We start from the raw sequence: 22,610 nt of genomic DNA on the forward strand, positions 1-22,610 counted from the left end.
TGGCCTAGTGACCTAGTTTTTAAATGACATGACTTCACACTTGACCCAGATATTGTCAAGATAAACAATCTCAGCAAGTCTCATCAAGATTGAGTCACAAGAGTGGGCGCTAGAGTAGTAAAACAATAATCAAAGATTTCACCTGATTACCTAGTCTTTTGAAAGCAAAGACCCAGAATCAAAGTCAACCTTGATTTAGTCATGATAAACATTCTTACCAAGTTTTATCAAGATTCAGTCGTAAATAAGGCCTCTAAAATGGTAACAAGGTTTTTCTAAGATTTGACCTGGTGACCTAGTTCTTTTAAGTACATGACAACACAGTCTTATGTGAAGTTGGAATAAGACATCAATTTGGGAATAAATTGTGTCTTTTCAACAGTGCATAATATGCAGTTTTACATGTTGTATTTATTTAGTTTGACATATTATAATTAAAATTGATACTTGCATATATAATAGCATCATTTAAATTGATTTTACTACAAAACTGGATTTTTTATTGATCTAATTTTAAATTCTCATAAAATAAAACTGTGTCCAAGCGGTGCATGGACACAGTTTAAAAAAATACAGTAAAAAGGACAAAAATACAATCACTGTTAATGAAAGTCATAGAAAATTGCTCATTGAGCTTGAAGTATAGACAAAATATTACAAAAATAAATTCAGATCATGAAATGAATAGTTTTGTTTAAGCAAATCACCAGTTTGATGTCTTATTCCAAATTCACATAAAACAGTGTTATGACCCAGATTTTAATTTAGCATAAATATTATTTAACGTTTCAACAGGGTCAAAATGGACAAAAAATGCAAGAAATATATTGTGATCCAATTTCACAACTTCTTAATTTGGCATCATTGATAATGTTTTGTTTAACTTTATCTATATGTAGTGCAGGAAAGTTTGCAGCATTGAAAATAATAAATGTTTTTCACTATAGTTAATAGCCCCTTTCAAAACCCGCTCGAATTTAAATGTATATAAAAATGTTGCATGTTCATGTGGGATGCTGTAATTTGGAATAACCGAAGACAAATGATTCAAGATTTTAATAAAACGTTGTTCATATTTATCTTTGGTCTAAATCCTGTGAATCTAGAGTTTGACTGAGAGAGTGGTGAATTTTGTTTGAATTTTTACCACATTCTGACTGATTTATTGAAAAGTAAGCAACTAGGAACGGAGGGAGTACGGTCACGAAGTCCTTCTCACTTAGGCACTCACAGAACACACTTAAACCTGCTCAACCCAAAACGTAATATATAAAGAACAGTGAAATACTTACACTCCGCTTTCCACCGACATGTATACAGTATCTCAGTCGTCGTCTGATACACAGTCGTCGCTGGAGGCGATTTAACGGTGTGTTCAATGTCAAGACTATTTCCCAATGACGGTCTCTCCTTTACATTATGTCAATAAAAACTTAAAAATTGAATGGATCTTTGTAAACCTTGCCAACAGGAAATAAAGTTTCGAATTAACAACTACTTTAAAGCCGCAGAAATACTAAAAATCAACGAATATTTCGTAAAAATAACACATTAAACAAGAGATGTGTTTGTCAATAACACAATGCCTCCTACTGCGCCGCTTTGATTTTTTTTATCAGTTGGCAGGTACAGATAATTATCTCCCTTAAAAGCTTATTACTTCCCTTAGATTTGTTTTTTTAAATTTTGACCTTGAAGGATGACCTTGACCTTTCACCACTCAAAATGTGCAGCTCCATGAGATATACATGCATGCCAAATATCAAGTTGCTATCTGAAGCGACACAGAATTTATGAGCATTTTTTCGAAACCTAAACGCAAAATGTGACGGACAGACAGACAGTCCGATCACTATATGCCCTCCTTCGGGGGCATAAAAATCAGTGTTCCTTATGACAATAGCCAACATTTCAAGGCTATATGTGGTGCGGTAACATAGATCTAACGAGATACAAAATGCTCCTTTTTTATTTTTTTGTGACAATTGGCTTTGGGAAGCTCATGAGAACTGTCGTGCTTCCGACGCTGATTGAAACCAAACTGCGTTTGCTCGTAAATATTTTGATATTGTCGAGGGAAATTAACATGGCATAGTTATGGTATGGTATAGTGTGAGGAAAATCAAATCTTAATAAAAAAATAATAAAAAAAAAATTCTTTTTTTTTGCTATAATGACAATATTATCTCATACAAAAATATGAAGAAAATTGAACAATAACATATTTAACCTCCTGTGGCAAATGCAAATGATGTTAACTATTTATATTTAATTAAATGTCTAAAAAACATAAAAAATAAGAACAACTGCTTATTATATTTTTATAGCAAACGCAAATTTTACAATAATAATAATAATATACTATATTCATGAAATATGCATGTGAAAACAAGAAAATACCTCTGACAATACATTGCAGCAAAAATTAAATTGACAAAAATGTTTTCATTAACATAAAGACAGCAATGATGACCCTTGAATGCTCCCCTAACCTCACTGGAACCACTTGTTGAGCTGGTGATCTAGTTTTTGACCATGCTGGATCCAAATTCCAACATGGCCTTAATATTGTCAATATTAACATGCTGACCAAGTTTTATTCAGATTTAATCATAAATGTTGACCCTAGAGTGTAAGATTTTTTTTTACAGATTTGTCCTGGTGACCAAATTTTAAATGTGAGTGACCCAGATTCACCTCAGCCTAAATATTTGCAAAATAAGTTTTCGATTAAAGTTTCATAAAGATTGAGACAAAGATTGTGACATAAATGTGCCTTTTTATGGTATTAATATTTCTTTATATTTGACCAGGGAATTTAGTAGTTGTAACGCATGCAACCCATATTTGTACTCATTTCAGATATTGTCTGAAAACACTAAATACACAATATGCACAGAAGATTGATTTACAAATGTGGCATCTTAACCCATTTATGCCTAGTGGACTCTCCCATCTTTCTAAATTCGATCGATTCATTTCCAAAATTAGGGATGTCTAGTATATTTATTTAAATATTTAGAATATTTCTTACAGAAATTCTTTTAAGCAAACAGCGCAGACCCAGATGGGTCTACACTGTTTGCCAAGGCCTTTTCTTCTAGAAGATAGGCTTAAATGGGTTAAGAAAGAAAATGGTGTTTTTTAAGCACACAACCCAGATTTCAATACAGTCTAGGTATAGGCAGGTGAAATTTTCTGACCAAGATTCATCAAGATTGTATCATAAACATGGCCTCTAAAGTGGATGACTAAGTGAAATAGTTTTTGGATGCACATGACCATGATTGAAATCTGCATAGAAAATATTTAGATTAATATTCTGGCCTTGTTTTATCAAGATCGAGTCATGAATGTTTTTCTCAATAGATAGAATTTTTTTTCTTCTAAGATTTGGCCTAGTGACCTAGTTTTTAAATGACATGACTTCACACTTGACCCAGATATTGTCAAGATAAACAATCTCAGCAAGTCTCATCAAGATTGAGTCACAAGAGTGGGCGCTAGAGTAGTAAAACAATAATCAAAGATTTCACCTGATTACCTAGTCTTTTGAAAGCAAAGACCCAGAATCAAAGTCAACCTTGATTTAGTCATGATAAACATTCTTACCAAGTTTTATCAAGATTCAGTCGTAAATAAGGCCTCTAAAATGGTAACAAGGTTTTTCTAAGATTTGACCTGGTGACCTAGTTCTTTTAAGTACATGACAACACAGTCTTATGTGAAGTTGGAATAAGACATCAATTTGGGAATAAATTGTGTCTTTTCAACAGTGCATAATATGCAGTTTTACATGTTGTATTTATTTAGTTTGACATATCATAATTAAAATTGATACTTGCATATATAATAGCATCATTTAAATTGATTTTACTACAAAACTGGATTTTTTATTGATCTAATTTTAAATTCTCATAAAATAAAACTGTGTCCAAGCGGCGCATGGACACAGTTTGAAACAAGGGCTGTTTATAAAACATGCATGCCCCCCATATGGGCTGTCCGTTGTACTGGCAGCCATTGTGTGAATGCGACTTTTGTCACTGTGACCTTGACCTTTGACCTAGTGACCTGAAAATCAATAGGGGTCATCTGCAAGTCACGATCAATGTACCTATGAAGTGTCATGATCCTAGGCAAAAGCGTTCTTGAGTTATCATCCGAAAATCATTTTACTATTTCGGGTCACCGTGACCTTGACCTTTGACCTTGTGACCTCAAAATCAAAAGGGGTCATCTGCGAGTCATGATCAATCTACCTATGAAGTTTCATGATCCTAGGCGTATGCGTTCTTGAGTTATAATCCGAAAATCATTTTACTATTTCGGGTCACCATGACCTTGACCTTTGACCTAGTGACCTGAAAATCAATAGGGGTCATCTGAAAGTCATGATCAATCTACCTATATAGTTTCATCATGCTAGGCACATGCGTTCTTGAATTATCATCCGAAAATCATTTTACTATTTCAGGTCACCGTGACCTTGACCTTTGACCTAGTGACCTCAAAATCAATAGGGGTCATCTGCGAGTCATGAGCAATCTACCCATGAAGTTTCATGATCCTAGGCGTATGCGTTCTTGAGTTATCATCCGGAAACCATTTTACTATTTCTGGTCACCGTGACCTTGACCTTTGACCTAGTGACCTCAAAATCAATAGGGGTCATCGGCGAGTCATGATCAATCTACCCATGAAGTTTCATGATCCTAGGCGTATGCGTTCTTGAGTTATCATCCTGAAACCATTTTACTATTTCGGGTCACCGTGACCTTGACCTTTGACCTAGTGACCTCAAAATTAATAGGGGTCATCTGCAAGTCATGATCAATGTACCTATGAAGTTTCACGATCCTAGGCCCAAGCGTTCTTGAGTTATCGTCTGACAACCACCTGGTGGACGGACGGACGGACCGACCGACCTACCGACCTACCGGCAAGAAGTATATTGTGATCCAATTTCACAACTTCTTAATTGGGCATCATTGATAATGTTTTGTTTAACTTTATGTAGAGAAGGAAAGTTTGCATCATTGAAAATAATTTATGTTTTTCACTATAGTTAATAGCCCCTTTTAAATCACTGCTGTTTAGATAAGACAACAGTGAAATAAGATAAGGCCAAGACTACAAAATGGACACCAATAAACAAACAAGAACAAGAGTGCCAAACTGTCACAAGATACACCCGTTTGAAGGTTTTGGACAATTTGATAACTTTACCATAACCCATATTTGAACTTGACCTACATATCATCTAGACACAACTTCTGACCATGGTGAAGATCGGATTAAAACTACTTCAATTAGAAAGCAGACACCATGCTAAATCCTTGAGATGCACTAAGTGACCTAGTTTTTGACCCAGCATGACCCATATTAGAACTAGACCTAGATATTGGAATGTCTAGATTCAACTTCAGACCAAGTTTGGTGGAGATAAGATGAAAACTACTTCAATTAGAGATTGGATGCCATGCTAAATCCTTGAAATGCACTTAGTGACCCTGTGACCTAGTTTTTGATCCGGCATGACCCATACTCGAAATTGACCTATATATTATCTAGATACAGTTTCTGACAAAGTTTGGTGAAGATCCAATGAAAACTACTTCAATTAGAGAGCGGACACCATGCTTAATCCTTGAAATGCACAAAGTGACACCGTGACCTAGTTTTTGACCCAGCATGACCCAAAATCGTACTTGACCTAGATATTGTGTAGATACAACTTCTGACCAAGTTTGGTGAAGATTGGATGAAAACTACTTCAATTAGAGAGCGGACACCATGCTAAATCCTTGAAATGCACCAAGTGACCCCATGACTTAGTTTTTGACCCAGCATGACCCATATTCAAACTTTACCTAGATATTGTCTGGATTCAACTTCTGACCAAGTTTGGTGAACATTGTATGAAAAGTATTTGAATTAGAGAGCGGACATGGCTGTGGCTGCCGCCGCCTGCCTGCTGCCCGACAAGGGTGAAACTATAATGCGTCCTGTTTTGAAAAACGGGCGTATAAAAAATGACAATGCCCCAGACCTAATAATTCCCAACATAAAATCATGAATATGTTTAAAATGTCAACCTTTTTGTGCTTTCATTCTATGAGCTACCGCAATAACAACTGTATTATAATAACCTCATATATTGAGTTGAGCAACACCCAATCTCAAGAAAATGCAAACATATCCATAACCAACAAATCTTGGGCGACATGCACACCTTGTTTTGACTCAAACAAAACTGCTTGATAAAGTATAATAACTGCAATCAAGTCTGCTCTCTTTGTCGCTCAATCTTCTGCAGCAGGTATTCTATTTGATTCTTCATCACTGGCTGGCCCCTGCTAGTTCGCTTGCAGATCTTCTTGAATGTTTCCTTTTTCTTCTTCTGGTAGACTGCCTGTGCTTCTTCTCTCTTTTGCTTTCGTTCCAAAAATGCCTAATGGAAGGCGATACACCAATAACAGTATGGCAGCATACAATCATTACAACTAGGAATTAAAACATATTTTGACACTTGAAATTGTATCAGAGGGGGTAATCAAGTGATTATCAAGATGTTGACGTCAATGCTGAGGCCGGTATTTTTCGACGTTTTATACCCTTTAATAACCACTGGGGGCTGACGAGGTCAAAGCGTAGTCCGTTTCGCTACGACGTCGGGTATATGTTTTACTACGAAAACATGGTGAAAATACACTACTTAATCAGGCGAGTTTCATATTTTCTGGTGTTTATGGATTAGAGAACGGAACATCCAGTAATGGTAGGTACTTATTTTCAATAACAAACTAATAACAAATGCGCGTAGTTGCAACCTTTAAGTTTATTTTGAGCTAAAATCGAATTATTTTGATTTGAAGCAATGCATAAGGTGGTTATTCTGTTAAAATAGCCAATTACGGTAACTTAAATTAAATAAAACTACATTTTACTTTGAATCAGTGTACATTACACATTTTAAAGAACAAAACAGGTTACGAACATATATTTTAATTATTCAAATGCTTTGTTTCGAAGGAAATTACAAGTCGCTTTATGTGAAGGTTTCGCACAGAGTATGTATTGGTTGCGCAACGAAGTACAAATATTATGTAAAGGTTGCTCAACGAAGTTTCTGTATCCATTTCAGGACATATCACATGCAGTTTGCAGTTACTGCAGACTGCCATTTCCCAGTGCAAAAGATGCCGTGCTTCACTGTGCGCATGAACATCCAAACGAAAAGGTTGAACCCGGTGAAAGCCTGCAGAGTCCCGGCAGAGCCCCGGTAAACCGTCACTACGCCGGCACTCACCGGGGTTATACCGGCATCAGACCCCGGCAGAGCTGCGGCAACGCCCCGGTTTAACCGGGGACAACCGGGCCCCACCGGGAAAGAATTCAAATGTTTAATACCGCCGGGATGAACCAGGAGTTACCGGGAAGGACCGGCAATAACCGGCTTGGCACTGGAAACAACCGGGACTGCACCGGGAACAACCGGGACGGTACCGTCAGAGCACCGGTTTACTTATGTAACGTAGCTATAAAGGGACTCTGCCGGAATTCACCGGGGCTCCACCGGGGCGTTGCCGAAGCTCTGCCGGGGTGTGTTTGGGCCCCGGTGGAGCTAAGGTGCCGTCCCGGTTGTTCCCGGTACAGTCCCGGTTGTTCCAGGTGCCACGCAGGTCGTTGCCGGTCCTACCCGGTGACTCCCGGTTCATCCCGGAGGTATTTAACATTTTAATACTTTCCCGGTGGAGCCCCGGTCGTCCACGGTTCATCCCGGTGGAGCACCGGATCATCCCGGTAGGGCCCCGGTTCATCCCGGTAGATGCCTGATCACGCACTGGGGCTCCGCCGGCATCATAGTGAGACTTGGCCTTAACCGCATTGTAACACGAGGTAAATTTACCGGCCGTCATGTACGCAGTTAACAATAACCTGTGACAGAAACCCACTGCCACACCTTTACAACAATATATTGATTATGCAATTGCGGATTTGTGCCATTGGGGTCCTACTTTCCACACCTTACGGCTGTTACAGGTGTGGATTTTACAGGTACAATCATGTATACGAACATGAAATTCACCTCAAAATTAGTTGACGATAACCGATTTTCAAGAAAATCGCTTTGATATATACAATGTAAAAATCAAAATCCGTATGAGATAAATAATGATCGAAGTTTGGACATGGGATTTACTTTGACATAAGCAGAGTTGCGAGATAAGCGAGTTGGGGATAACGAGAATCGAATGTCATTTGATAAAGAGTACCGTATGCTGAAAACCTATCGTCGGTCTCTATCAAAATGAACGTATAAGGGATTGTCAAAAGGTGAAGATGCGTCATTTTTATTGAGACCGACGACATTAGGTTCTCGACTCTCAACTGTCATCTTATATATGGATTTTGGATTTTAATCGTTTCCTTTGGCCTAGTCGTGAATATAATTATATCATAATAATGTGCATTACCATGTCGACTGTGCGCTTCGGATCATATTGTGCCGTTGTTACTACCTCTGTCTCAAAGGAAATATCCAGCCACTACATGACTCTGTATTAATTTTTTTTTCTTTATTTTGCCTTTGAGAGATAACCAATACGTCTTCTGTGAGAAACGCATGCACGTTAAAGCGTTGTCGTAGCGAGGCATATACGTATACTGTCAGAGACATGATCATGCCTTATAATAATATTTAGCCTTTATTTCTGATAACTGGGTCACCCTACACATTTCTAAACACACCAGTGGCTTAACAATACATAGATCAATATGGATATTGTAAAATTGTGTCAATTAAACACATTTGTAAACCTTAATTGCATTTTTTAAAGTGAAACTTGACTTCGGTTTGATAAATCAGCGGTATATTTCATGTTTAACCGCATAAACCAGACACATCTTGGATTATAATTTGATGTAACAGGCCTATGAAATGACATTGTGCTTAAATTCAGAGTTTTGTTATTACAAAATCATAATCTTACATGTTTTAAACACAATGTTCGACTAATCCGTTCTCGATGTCATGTGTATTTAAACAATGTTTTCGTTGTAAAACATATACTCGACGTCGTAGCGTAACGGACTACGCTTTGACCTCGTCAGCCCCCAGTGATAACTTGTATTATTTTTTAAATTCTGCCCACTTTCAAGCCATATTAGCAAGAAAGTTAATGGCGTTTATTTCATAGTAATATTCGCTCTATATCTCGACTTTACTCGGTGCAAAATTTCTTTGCAGGGTGACCTAATTAGGGCTCCACTCATAAAATTTGTGGGGAGTAAAGTCGAGATATCAAGCGAATCTAAATACGAAATATATGCTAATCAAATTTTTACTGATAAAGCTGGAAAGTGAGCGTCGTTTAAAAATGAATCAAGAGTAATAAAGGGTATAAAACGGCGAATAATAACTGTCTCTGCATGGACGTCGCCATTTTGACTATCATGTGATTACCCCCTCTGTGTATGGTAGTAAGCAATTGTGAGTGATAAAAATGAAATTTCTCGGCGTCAAAAATTAATACTCGAGTCCCAACTTTATTTTAACTTCATTTTGTTTAATTGTTAAGATAATTTATTGTCATTTAAATAAATTTCTCCAAGTGTATGAACAATGCTTGGGTTAATGTTTTTAAACAACAGGTACAATGGTATATGCTTTATTTATTATTTAAGAAAACCCAAACCTAAGAAGTTATGGAATTATAGAAACAAAATGCCAAGCATGGAACATTAACATCTAGCTGGTTTATGATGAATTACTTGTTTTTTCTGTTCTTTCCTCTGCTTCCTCAACTGACTCTCTTGCAAGGCTCGAGAAAACACACTAAGACTTTTCTGATCTTCTATGCCATGGCGTCTATAACAAATATTTCAACGAAATATTGAATAAATTTATAATATTAATTAAAAGTCTGTTTGCAGTAAATTGAAGCTTGCAAATTCTTCAACTACTTAAAAACAAAGAATTAATATTAAGTAAACTTTCTTCAAAATTATTGTTTATTCATGTAAAATCAAGTGCACACAAAATTGCCAGCTGCCAGTATATTTTATGATATACAACCCAAAAGAACTATACTTGTCATTTCACTGATACTTAACAAAAATTTTACAGAAAGTTTCGCTCAATCCGAGATTGGGATGCAATCCCAGCCCCTGATATAAATCTCATAACATTTCACTGACCTAAATGGAAGCATCCGTTGAGAAGTTTCGGGGCCTTGGCCAGTGGCTCGAGCTTTCTTCTGCTCCTTCTGCATCATTTTCATATACTGGTACTGAATCTTCTTCTTTCTCTTATCTGCAAATCCCTGGCCTGGTAAGAATGATATAGAAAGGCATAAGTATATAATACAATGCATTTTAACATTTTTAATACTTTGCTCTCTCTCCATTTATATACATTTTTAACCCATTTCTTAAAAGTTAACAAAAAAGTTGCATTCAACAACAATAAAGCAATAACACTAAAACCAAATTGCACCACCAATTGATATGCCCTCACTGAGAGTGTGGTTTTCAGAATTGGGCTTGTCAGTTTGTTTGTCCATATTTTTTTGTTTTGAACTCGTGTCCAGAAGCGCTTGTTTTGAATTCACTTTAGCTATAATAGGATGCATCTCAATGATCTTAATACATAGTTGATTATAAATAACACAATTTTGGCTGCAATTTTTTTGATAGAATTATGGACCCTTGGTCTGTTTTTTTTTCACTATGAACATTACAGTCCTCTGATTTTATGTTTGGAACTCCTCTATCAATATTGGGTAGATCTCACAATGATGACTTTAATGTATAGATTATTGTAAAAAAATAATCTTGGCTGAGACATTTTGGGCAGAATTATGGCCCTTTTTATGTTTTTCCACAGAAGAATATATACCCTTGAACCTTGTGTTTTCAACTTCTCTTTAAAAACTGGGAGAATCTTGCTCAAACACTTGAATGGCATTATGTGCTGATGATCTTTATCAAATACATCTTGTCTTCAACAGCTTCTGCAGATCTATGCCTTTTGTATGCTTTTCCACTTTGAAGTTTTAAATAAAAAATGTTTTGTGTTTTACTCCTCTTTAAATACCAGTACATAATAAATCCTGTTAAAGGGACTATCAACCACACAAAAGAAAAGTTCTAAAATACCGTATTTTTTTACAATCAATAGCTTATATTGATTAAAATATCTTGACTGGAATATTACACTACTTGAAAAAAAAAATATTTTCAGTATATTCGGTAATAAAAATAGGTGACATAACGATAAACACACTATGAATAACGCAAGTAGATTGATAATTTTATATATAAAATATATACAATTCACTACGCATGCACAATTTGCATTCATGGTTTTACCACGTGACGATGATGATCAATATACTTGATTTATTTATAGTTAACTGAAAGTTACCGCTACACATACCCAGTAAAATTTTATTATGGAATATATGAAAATATGAAAACTTAACAGCTTTTTTCAAGTAATGTAATATACCAGTTGTGATATTTTAATCAATATAAACTTTCTTGATTGGTCATTCGTGGTTGACTGTCCCTTTAAAACTTTCCTAGTTGAATGACCTCAATGTGTAGATGACCACCAAGAAATTTTGACTATAACAAGATTTGGCAGAACTATGGCCCTTGGCCTATTTTTTCACTATAACTTTCACAATTAAATTATCTTAATGGGTAAATAATTTTAGAAAAGTATTTTTTTTAGGTAATGGGTTTCTGCAAAATAATGGGCTATTGTCTATTTCCACAGAATACTAGTTTATACGGGGTAGTGGATTTGAACCTTTCCAAACATGTTATTTCTAGGGCATTAGTGTCTGTAACAGTCTTTAGTTTCATGTTAGATACAAGATAAGTATTGATGCAAAGCATCAAAGGGCGTCGGGAATTTCAGTGTAAAAGGCACTCAATGAAGTTACATGGAACAATTTTTTTTCTACTGTAAATATTAATATATTGGCCGATTATTTTAAACAAAATAGAAAAAGATACTGGTGTTACCATTATCTATGATTTTGTGTTATAAGCCCCAAATAACCATTATCTATGATGTTGTGTTATAACCCCCAAATAACCATTATCGATGATTTTGTGTTGTAACCCCCAAATATTTCATAGTTCATTTTATTTACATTGGTTTCCTTTTTTTACTGGCATCCGTGTGCAGTTTTCATTAATGGAACAGAACTGTGTAGGTTTTAAAAAATCTGTTTCATCTTGTAAGCGTAATTTCATATTTTTCTTAACTTCAAGAGGAGCTGATGATTCTGAACTTATTCTTACGTTGCTCGTTTACGATAGGGGTTGAGTACTCATTGATATGAAAACATTGTAAATTTTTTAATGTCGTTACGAACCCCTCCACCCTCTCACACATATATTTCATGGGCATAATAAAAACAAAAAAAGGTTACAATAAAACAGCATATTTATTTAAACTAAAATGTCTACATCAAAACAAAAAGATAACATAGAAAATAATTTTATTCTACTGGGGCTCGAACCTTGGGCCTCTCACATGTGAAGCAAGCGTGTAACCACTACACTACGGAACCGCTTGAAAAATCACCTTCTAACTAAGATATTAATAGGCTATTAATAGTCGGTTTAAATGTGAACCTGGAAGTTTAAACGCTGGATAATGAGCCATACCAAAGGTCCATACCAAAGGGTCCATAACACTGGCCAGATACGGGTCCATACCATTGGTAAGATACGGGTCAGGCCTGCGGCATTCTATATGTGCTTCTTACAAAAAAAAACTGTAGGATGACTTGATTGTAGTACTTATTATTAAAATTAATAATATGTGTCGCGCTTTGCGCTCTATATCACCTTTATTAGTAACTAGGTGGTTGCTAGGATACATGTAGTGGAACAGAGAAGTTTTGTTTTTATACAAAACCAGAAAGTTTCACCGGTTCGCGTATTTGCCCAGTTCCTGTGATCTTTTATTATTGCCCAGTCCCTGTGCTCAGTTATTAATTAAAAGAATTAGCTTTGCATTATTGGCAATAAATGTTGTAGTAAATGTAATAGGCACAAATGCAGTACTTATTTACACTAATTTACACAAAAAAATCACCACCATGCAAGATATTCTGACAACAAAAATATATACATTGATCCATAAAATAACTGCTCCTGTCATAAGCGAAAAAAAAAGTATTACCTACTTGTCGCCGCACTTCAGTGCGACGCCAATAAATTTATTGACATTGAACAAGTAAAGTCAAGTGTGTTTGTTCCTGAATTAAATATGTCCAGACTATGGTTCCATCACAAGACAGCACTTGCCATGTGCATCAAACTTTCCTTCTGCAAATTCAGTTGCTCATCTTACGACATGATTCAGAAAAAGGAAAGTTGATATATGCAGCTGATTTGACTGAGAGAGCTGAGCATTGGTCTTTTAAGCCAGAATTTTGGTCCAGGTTAAGAAAGAATACTGATGGCCAGGTGAAGACTTTAAAGTTATGCTGCCAGATATAAGGGGAATGAAATTGAGGTTTTAGGTTGATATATAGGAAGATAAAAAGGTGAAGTAGTAAATGCTAACCTAGACCTTATTGAAAACAAAAGAGAGATTTTACACTTGTTGGCAATAATGTATATCTTGTGAGGTTATGTCTGCCATAATCAAATTATATAAGCAAGTCTTTTTCCAACATGTACATATAATTTATCATTTTATTATTTTAAACACGAGAATGAAAGTGTTGCACCTGTTAATTTTGATACTGGATTTTTCAGATTTTTAGTTTTTATATATGCTGGCTTGTAATTTTTTGTCTCAAATTATTCTATCTTTAAAAATTCAGGCCTGCCTGGTCAATCTGCTTATTTTCATGAGGTCAGTGATTTTTTTCCTTCTTTGTAATGTACCCGTAAAAGGTTCTTTACCAATTGAGGTAAAATTCCAAAATTCCCAATTGCTGTTTGAAAAATTCCAAAAAAGAAACGAAAATTTCACTGTATCAAAATGCTGTCTGCAAGTGAAAAAATGAGCTCTGAAACTGAACAGTTCAAGCCAAATGCACGACAATGTGTATTGAAATTGGTATGTGCATTAATACTAAGCAATTAAAAGGACCCATATTTCAAAATATGAAGATTTCAATACGCAATTTTTTTTTCAGGGCCTTATACGCTAATTTTTCCTAATCTGTAGGGAACAGGTAGTCCACCCAATTGGGCCAAACAAATCACTGCAGGTAAAATTGCTCAAGTGGAAATGAAGTCTGGGAGGTCAAGGGTTTGATTCCCACAGTGTGTTCTTGACATTTCCTAAAAGGCAGCAAGTACTGGCTCTACACAGGAATCAAACTTTATAGAGTGATGCAATAAATAATAGGTTTTCAATGCAATGCAGCTAACATAAATAGGTTTAACAAAACTGCTTATTTTGATGACTGACATTCAGTTAAGGGTTATCTGTTGAGATTCCTGCAATAGAACTGGAAGACACATCTTAAAATGTGACGTTAATATTATACTGGTCGTGTACTTAATTCCGGCCACTTTTGGGGTTATTTTCAAAAAATCCTTTGTTTAAGGTAACTGGTTAAAACTTAACTTCACATATATTATCCTGGGTGCAAAACTCACCTAACACGAACATTTTGATAGAATTGGATCAGTGTATGTTACTTTTATGAACAGAAATTAATGACATATAAACTACCAATTTTTGTATGTCAATTGTACATAAAAATCGGCCACTTTTCAGTTTATTCTTCAGGAATAATTACAAGCCAATATCTTTAGACAAATGTCCTCATTTTAACAGTATTAATCAAGGTTTACACAAACAAAATTTCTTCGACTTGAAACTTAAAACATTTGCAGCATTACTATACCAGTTACTCCTCCTATCTATTTTAATAAATATAAACAAGCACTGTCAATTGGGAACGCAAATTAAATTTTTTTTTTTTCTTTTTAATAGGTTTTATCAATATTTTCTGACATAGCTACACATTTTGTTGAAAAAGTTGACTTAAGTGTCGATTTTTAGTAAACGCTTATATTTAATTTTACAACATGATGATTTTACCTTTTAATATTCTTATCAAGAGAGGTAATTTAGCTATTAAACAAGAGTTGTCTCCATAGGATGACATATTCTCCCGATAAACACTTTGATAGAATTTACCTGTATGAGCATTTTTCGAAACCTAAACGCAGATTTCGAAACCTAAACGCTGACCCTAAGTTCAAGGTCAAAGGGGTAAAAATGTGTGTACATATGGAAAGGCCTTGTCCATATACACATGCCTACCATATATGAAGGTTACATCTGAAGCAACATAGAAGTAATTAGCATTTTTCGAAACCTAAACGCAAAGTGTGACTGACAGACAGACAGACGGAGAGCAAACAGACAGTGTGATCACTATATGCCTTCCTTCTGGGGCATAAAAACTATATTTAGATCATGATTTTTATGTTTTGAATTTATGTTTTTATACTATTCATTGGAAAAATCTTAAATAAAGTTTATCAGGTAAAAATAATAATAATTTTATCAAATATATTTGTTTCTTATGTCCTGTAATCGTTCATAGTTCATGGACGACACATAGTTACTAGCAATGTTCAATACTCTTAAAATACCGATGTGTAGCCTATCATTCAATACCTTGTCATGCGCATATTGCCAAGATGACGAGATTTGCATTAACTACCATTTTCTTGTGTCACGCATGGGAAAAGTCGGTCCCTCTCTATTTACGTTGATTTCTCTGCATAATATAGGATAAAATATTCAACAACACCATGTATCAGTTTCTAGTCCAATTTAATGTCTGACTTAACTAATATTTCAGTGATACAAATACGTTGTGATTGCTACATGATCGTATCTTTCTCGATCCGTGCGCCTCCAAGTCTAAACACTAACTGACTAGTTCCCTCTATCATTAGCCCCGTGAAACTCAGTTATGAATCCCATTGGTCAGTGTTCTATACGTGCTTGTTGCTGATTGGTTGAATTACAACCTAGGACTCGGGGTCCTCGGATGTTTCGCCCCCAAGACGTTTCCGCCCTGGTCGTTTCGCCCCCATATTAGCGGAACACTAGGTGTTGAGTATTTCAATTGGTGACCATTATATAATCATCAAAGAAAGTGGGTCATATAGATATATATATTTGAGGCAATTGACCGTAAATTTAAATAGCATGACTCTTAAATTAACAATGTATTTATTCCCTCATTATGTAATTGTGATAAAACAGGTGTTAGTATGGTAGCTATAGCGCTTACCATTTGTAGAAAACGAAATGTGAAAACATTTGGAGATCCGTATTTTAAAAAATAACTGTGCTGCTATATATTGTAATGAAAATAATTACTACTCATTCAGTTTATAAATGTGCTTTGCTGTAATTTATTATTGTGTGCTATGTATACTCGAATAAACTATGTGTTCTGTTCTATTACATTCCAAAAAATATTCATGTAGTGCAATTTCATATTTAATACAATACAATGTATGGAAATAAAGCATTTGGTTTCTTGTATGCGTGATATTCTATTAGTATTAAACTATTTATTAAATTCAATTAAAAATGACTTTGTAAATGGAAATAATAATAAGAAAGTGATGACATATTATAATGTTAAAGTCGTAAGACATAATTAAACATCTTAACTGCGATAAGTTCCATTTATTAACTTGACAGCTTACGCACAAATTGGTGCTTGGGCAACAATCAATTACTGACATCCGCATTCGATTGTCAATAAATAAACAAATCAGTTTTCTTTTGAAGTGCTCCCTTAATGGATACTTGATTAACAGTCTGAACAGGTGTTATAAACATGCCATTCAATGCGGACAGCTTATCTGTTAGAACATTGCCGCTAATCCAATGTTGTTGCGTAATGTTATTTTAACTATCAGATAAAGATCGTCGTGTATTCACAGTAAAAATGATTTTATAAAATGTCGTTTTTTTAGGGTTATTACTATTATTTATTTATTAATAATGAAATGATAAATCAACTTGTTCTTCTATGTACTTGATTTACTAATAAAAAGATATACAGTTACTTATTATAAAAAAGTTATTATATAATCCATCAATATATTTTATGTAATTAATTAAATAACATGGCTATAGTCTAAGTAGTTTTGTATGTAGTTGACAAAAATACAGTAATTCATTAGTACTTAATCAATATAATTATATCTTAAATTGTAATACGAGAAAATTGAAGAATTATTTACTTATACAAACATTAAATAATATGGCAGTAGTTTTGTATGTATTTTTTCGTATTGATTTATAATAGTGAAAAGTCTATGACAAAAAATAACATATATTATACATTTTCATAGATATCTGTCTGTGTTTTTGCGACTTTTTAATAGTTCATTATATACATTTCAGGATATCACCATCGTCTGAACTCGAGAGCTGGTCACCGCGGTCTGTCATTTTACAGATTAGTACCTGTGCTGCTCAGTGAGTGCCAGCATGCACAGCGGCACGCAACCTTGATAGCATCCGGCAGCAATGACGGCACAAATAGAGTACAGACACCTCTCCCAAAAAATCAAGGATTTATTTGAAAAATACTCTGCGGGTGAACTGACGACCACTCACTACCTGCGTGCTTGCGGAAAACTATACGGACCGCCAGACATGGAGTAATGTACGCTGTCGAACTCACCTACCAGCGTGCCTGCGGAAAACTACTGAAATATCGAATGAGTTCATCGCGTTGTTTTAAGTTTTTATTTTATGCCAAATAAATAAACAAATAGACTCTACGGACATTTCTTCGTGTTGTCATATGCTGTTATGTTTATGTACTCAGTGTCCGACAAATCCATTGCCCGGAGCCCGGGGGCTACCGAAACTTTTCATCGGGCTACTGAAATTTTCCAGCTGACGCCCGCCGGGCTACTAATAAATCTATAAGAGCGGTAGCCCGGTTTATTGACAGACATACGTAGGATAAACACGCTGACCATGTGTTTGTACACTGTGTATTGCTTATAATCCGAAAACAAAGTGCAATCAGAGTTAGAGTTAGTCACCAATCACTTGCGGTAATGTCTTAAACAGTAACAGTGTATTTTAATCATCCAATCAGAATCAACATCTGTCGTCTGCTAATAATATAATGAGAGCCGGTTGGATAGTTGGCGCACATGATGCAACATCATTTCGCAGTTTGGAATTTTTTGTTAACCGCAACAATGAGTTATAGCGACAGTGTGTTTTTGTGTGTTTTTCTTTTTTTATCGAGTGCACCGGGATTGTCTCCCATATGGCCATCGCCCCCAGAAAGACGTGTTAGTTGGTTACGGGGGATAGTGCAAGATACAGGAGACACCCCGTTCCAGAGGTGACCCTGGGTCTTTTAGTGCCCGGTGTATAGCACCTAGTACACTGCACCTCGGTTTAATGTCTCATGCGAAAGACGAGTTAGTAGGTTAGGTGCAGCGGGGGATCGAACCAGCGATCTCTGGATTGTGAAGCCAGTGTGTTACCACTAGACCACGGATCCACTACGAGTAAAAGCGACAACGTTTTTGATGTCGTGAAATATCCAAGGACGCTGAACATTAAATAAATCAAAACAATAGCGGATTCTTCAAAACGGTAACGAAACCGAAAATGAATATTAATGACAACTTTGTGAACGCGGTTAACACCTGCTAAGTAGTTTGCATTGTCAATTAATAATTGGATTAATCGACTGTTAATCAATAATCCCATATATGCCCGATTTATATTTTTAAAACCAAATAATGGGTGGGTAATGTAGACGATAAGAGTCATAAACACAAACGTTTGAAATTTTCTAAAGTGCCAAATGAATTTCGGCATATGGTTCTATTTAAAGATATGATGAAATAAGCTCCCAATCAGGACCGTTGTATTGCAACATGCGTAAATAACCTGCCACTGTTTGCACGCGTTGTGTACAGCTATTTTAGGTTACAAAATTCTACATTTAAGAAATGAATTTCTTTGTCCTGATAAAAAGCGCGCGAAAATTGGCGTGGGTGTATTTATTTGTAAATAAAATTTGGTAGCGGGTACAACATTGAGATAATTTAATTTCAATTAAAAGTTTCGTTCAGAATTTCAACTAAAGTACCGAGGTATCTCGCGAATTATTTGGCATTGACATTTTCTCTTATTAAAATATCATGTAAACACGCTGTATCGTTACCGTTACGCTGTATCAGTTCCTTCATTATTGAAACAATTATTGTATTGTATACTGACTGCACACAAGTGTCGTAACATACGGATGCCATATGTTCATCGGACAGTACTTAAAGTCAGACACAAGTAAATAAATGATTTGATGCTCTTGATTTCTTGAAACTCGGTATTTGTTGTTAAAAAGGGCAATTGCATTGATTAATTCCATACGAGTCAATCGTATTGATCATCTAAACGCTTTATTTACGTTTACGACTTAACGTGCTGTCCGAATTTAAGTACACATACATGTGCACATACATGTAATATCTACATGTAGTATATGATTTTCTTTGGTACATTTACATTTAAGTACACGAAGCCTGTACTGTAACTTTAATTTACGATATTGACTGTGTACATAAGACTACTTGCTGTTTTATGTATATGTATGTATACATATTATGTATATGTAAATGAAGAAATAAAATAAAGATGAAAATCTGCCTCTTATCATTTTGTAGGAAAATTTTATGGGCTACCAAATATTTTTTTTGGCAGCCAAGTGGGCTACCTGAAAAATAAGAAATTTGTCGGACACTGATGTACTTCATAAACTTTATAAATAAAGAATGCTTTCATTGTCGTTTTATGTAACTAAACTACTGAATTATCGTATGTGTTCATCGCGATGTTTTACACTGTAATTCTACGTTATTTTATGCCAAATAAATAAACAAATAGACTATACGGACTTTTCTTTGTGTTGCTTATACGCTGTTGTGTTTATGTACTTCATAAAACATATAAATAAAGAATGCTTTCATTGCTGTTTTATGTAACTAAACTACTGAAATATCGTATGTGTTCATCACGTTGTTTTACACTGTTATTCTACGTTATTGTATATCAAATGAATAAATAGGTCAGAAAAATTATTTCTTTTTAGTTTTTTGTTACAACTCTAGAGTCTAGACTATAAGTTTAATCATTGACGTGATAAATATCCTCTTATTAAAATTATATACTGGTCACCAGTTAAACTTCTCAACAACTAGTGTTCCGCTAGTATGGGGGCGAAACGACCAGGTGCGAAACGACCAGGGCAGAAACGTCTTGGGGGCGAAATAACTAGGGTACGAAAAAACTTGGGCGCGAAACGTCTGTAAATCGGACTGGGTATGTACACGCTAATCAGCATATTTACAAATAAATAATGCAAATACAGCCTAAGGCTTGTGTCAACAGCATCGTTCCCCCTTTGTTGTTAAACATACACCAGATCCAAATATTTAATCTTTTGACCGTCATGCATACTCTTCACTGATATACTTGTCAATATTTCGTACATAAACAAAACCCAAATATTTCACCCAATTTCTCATCATTATTGAACACTTATATGAATATAATTTTGGCACCTTACCATGACGTTACTTTCCCCACCTGACAAATATATCCTGCTTTGTTTGTGATACAAAAGTTTAAAGTGATTCATCTTTCATTTGGAAAATATTGAGAGTATGGTTAGTTTTCAAGTCGATTAAAAAAATAAATCAAAATATGTATGTTAAGATCGTGAAAATGCTTTAACACAGGTGGCCGATTTTTAACATACAGGCCGGAATTACGTTCATGACCAGTACACTATGCAGTAACTGTATAGCTATGACAATTTACTTACAGTTTCAAAACGTTTAATAACCTAGAGAAATGTGAAACATGATATTTATCACCATAGTAAATTTAGAATAATTGTTCTTTTTTCTTGACATAATTTGAGAATATATTGCCTAACTGTTCTTTAACTTCTTGGAATGTCTTAAATGACAAAATCAAGCATGTTATAATTCCTCAGATGACATTATTTGAGCTATTTCAACTGTCCGAAATATGTCATCCGAATTAATATGCAATATCTATAATGTTTTAATAAGTAATGTTACCTTCGCTTTTATTCCCGATGAACTTCTTGAAACGGTCATTGTCTTGATGTCTGCGTTTAACTGATTGTTTTACTTGTTCCATCTTGTTTGTTGCGACCTTTCTTTGCCTTTCCATGCTGATTTGTGAATTGTTTTCTCCTATGAAAATAATTTGCGTTGTAAAAACGACAACTTTCTTTACAGACGTTGCTACTTCCGGGTAGTTAATAATTCAAGTGAGTAGTGAGTTTAATTCTTTCAACTTCACATTTCAAGGTAAACATTATTTGTATTACATTGAAGATATTTCTATTGGAATTTACGTTTTATATATAATGCAGGATGCTATTTGAACAAGTCAACCAATTTATACCCTTTTCGGATAAACTATTCGGTTATAGAATGTCTTTTAAGGTTCATGTAGAGGCTTCATTTTGAAAAATGTGGGACCCATAGCATTGAACTCAAATTTGACTCAAGGAAGAGTGCCACATTGATAATGTATACATGTATGCTTTAATGGATGTTTTTCCTCAAACTGCTACCAATTTTGTACATCAACGTATCATAACATCCACAAAATCAATCAAAATACAAAGCGATTTTAACACTAAAATATACATTATTTTCAAAAATCTGAATCATGTTAATTCCACATATTTCGGCGGAAAATTATAGAGCTAGTGAATATTATCGACATTGACAAGGGCAAGTTACGCTTAAATAGTAAAAAAAGTTTGCATATCTAGAAATATCAAAATTCAAACACATGTCATTTCATCACCATGGGGGCAGCCATTTTTAAATTAATAAAATCGAAAAAACATGCTAAAAACTCACTCATCGCCTAATTGACATTCCAAACGGTTGACGATGACAAATGCATTGGATTGTAATCTTTCCGTTGATGTTTGCAAACTGCACGATCAGACCTCATAAACACTCAAAAGAATAACTATGTAAGAAGCATTTCACCAATGTTTACAATCGTTGTCGAATCACATGTACTTTATTATTGCGCATAAAATAGTACGCTTACAAACTGACAGAAAGATCGATACGTTACTCCGTTCAATTCATCACGGTATACTATTCCAGTGCTCCAGCTAGAATTTGAAAAGGGCAGGGTGGCTTTTTTGTCAAAAGGGCACTTTCGACGCGCAGTATTTTGTGAAAAGGGCACTTTCGACGCGCAGTATTTTGTGAAAAGGGCACGTTTGAGCGCGCGGGTGTTTCTGGAATGCTTTTATTTGCATGTTAATTTATATGTTATAAATAATTGTATTATTCCCATTATCATTAAACCATTCAAATATAATGTCTACAATGAGGATTAAACTAATTACAATGTAATAAGAGATTTATGAATTATCATATGTAAAAAAAAAAAAAAAAAAAAAAAATTTTTTTTTTTTTGAGGGGGGGGGGGGGGGCAGGGCGGAGGTTCGGGGGGGCAGGGCGGAGGTTCGGGAGGGCAG

At 35.0% G+C, this 22,610-nt stretch overlaps 2 protein-coding genes across 7 annotated transcripts in view; one reads left to right on the forward strand and one right to left on the reverse strand.

Annotated features, from left to right (window-relative positions):
* Positions 1–298: 298 nt before the first annotated feature.
* LOC127831902 (thyroid transcription factor 1-associated protein 26-like) lies at positions 299–21,331 on the reverse strand. 4 transcript variants are annotated; one of them, XR_008026547.1, is made up of 5 exons: positions 21,154–21,331; positions 10,204–10,333; positions 9,778–9,874; positions 4,634–6,454; positions 299–4,198 (listed from the first exon to the last, which is right to left on the reverse strand). XR_008026547.1 is itself a non-coding variant. In XM_052356987.1 (4 exons), the coding sequence occupies exons 1-4, from the start codon at positions 21,266–21,268 to the stop codon at positions 6,284–6,286; spliced, it is 513 nt and encodes a 170-aa protein (XP_052212947.1). In that variant the 5' UTR covers positions 21,269–21,331; the 3' UTR covers positions 299–6,283. The 4 variants fall into 4 exon arrangements, 1 of the variants encoding a protein (XP_052212947.1); XR_008026541.1 differs by having other exon boundaries at positions 299–4,488; XR_008026540.1 differs by having other exon boundaries at positions 4,344–6,454.
* LOC127831747 (endoplasmic reticulum-Golgi intermediate compartment protein 2-like) overlaps positions 21,314–22,610 on the forward strand; it is a 38,461-nt gene continuing 37,164 nt past the window's right edge. For 2 of the 3 annotated variants that reach the window (XM_052356785.1, XM_052356801.1), the window contains exon 1: positions 21,314–21,368. The gene's annotated coding sequence lies outside the window, so the exon portion shown is untranslated. Of the gene's footprint in view, positions 21,409–22,610 lie in introns of all 3 variants that reach the window. The other variant, XM_052356793.1, reaches the window with a different exon arrangement.

The sequence above is a fragment of the Dreissena polymorpha genome, chromosome 1, assembly GCF_020536995.1.
Source record: "Dreissena polymorpha isolate Duluth1 chromosome 1, UMN_Dpol_1.0, whole genome shotgun sequence".
Lineage (NCBI taxonomy): Eukaryota > Metazoa > Mollusca > Bivalvia > Myida > Dreissenidae > Dreissena > Dreissena polymorpha.

Bases quoted from the DNA above. Each gene is read 5' to 3' on its own strand.
- LOC127831902 (XM_052356987.1), bottom strand. From the start codon at position 21,268: ATGGAAAGGCAAAGAAAGGTCGCAACAAACAAGATGGAACAAGTAAAA. The intron at 10,334-21,153 runs GTAACATTACTT...CATTCTTACCAG, and splicing joins CATCGGGAATAAAAGCGAAG to GCCAGGGATTTGCAGATAAG. The intron at 6,455-9,777 runs GTAATTCATCAT...GCCTTCCATTAG, and splicing joins GGAAAGAACAGAAAAAACAA to GCATTTTTGGAACGAAAGCA.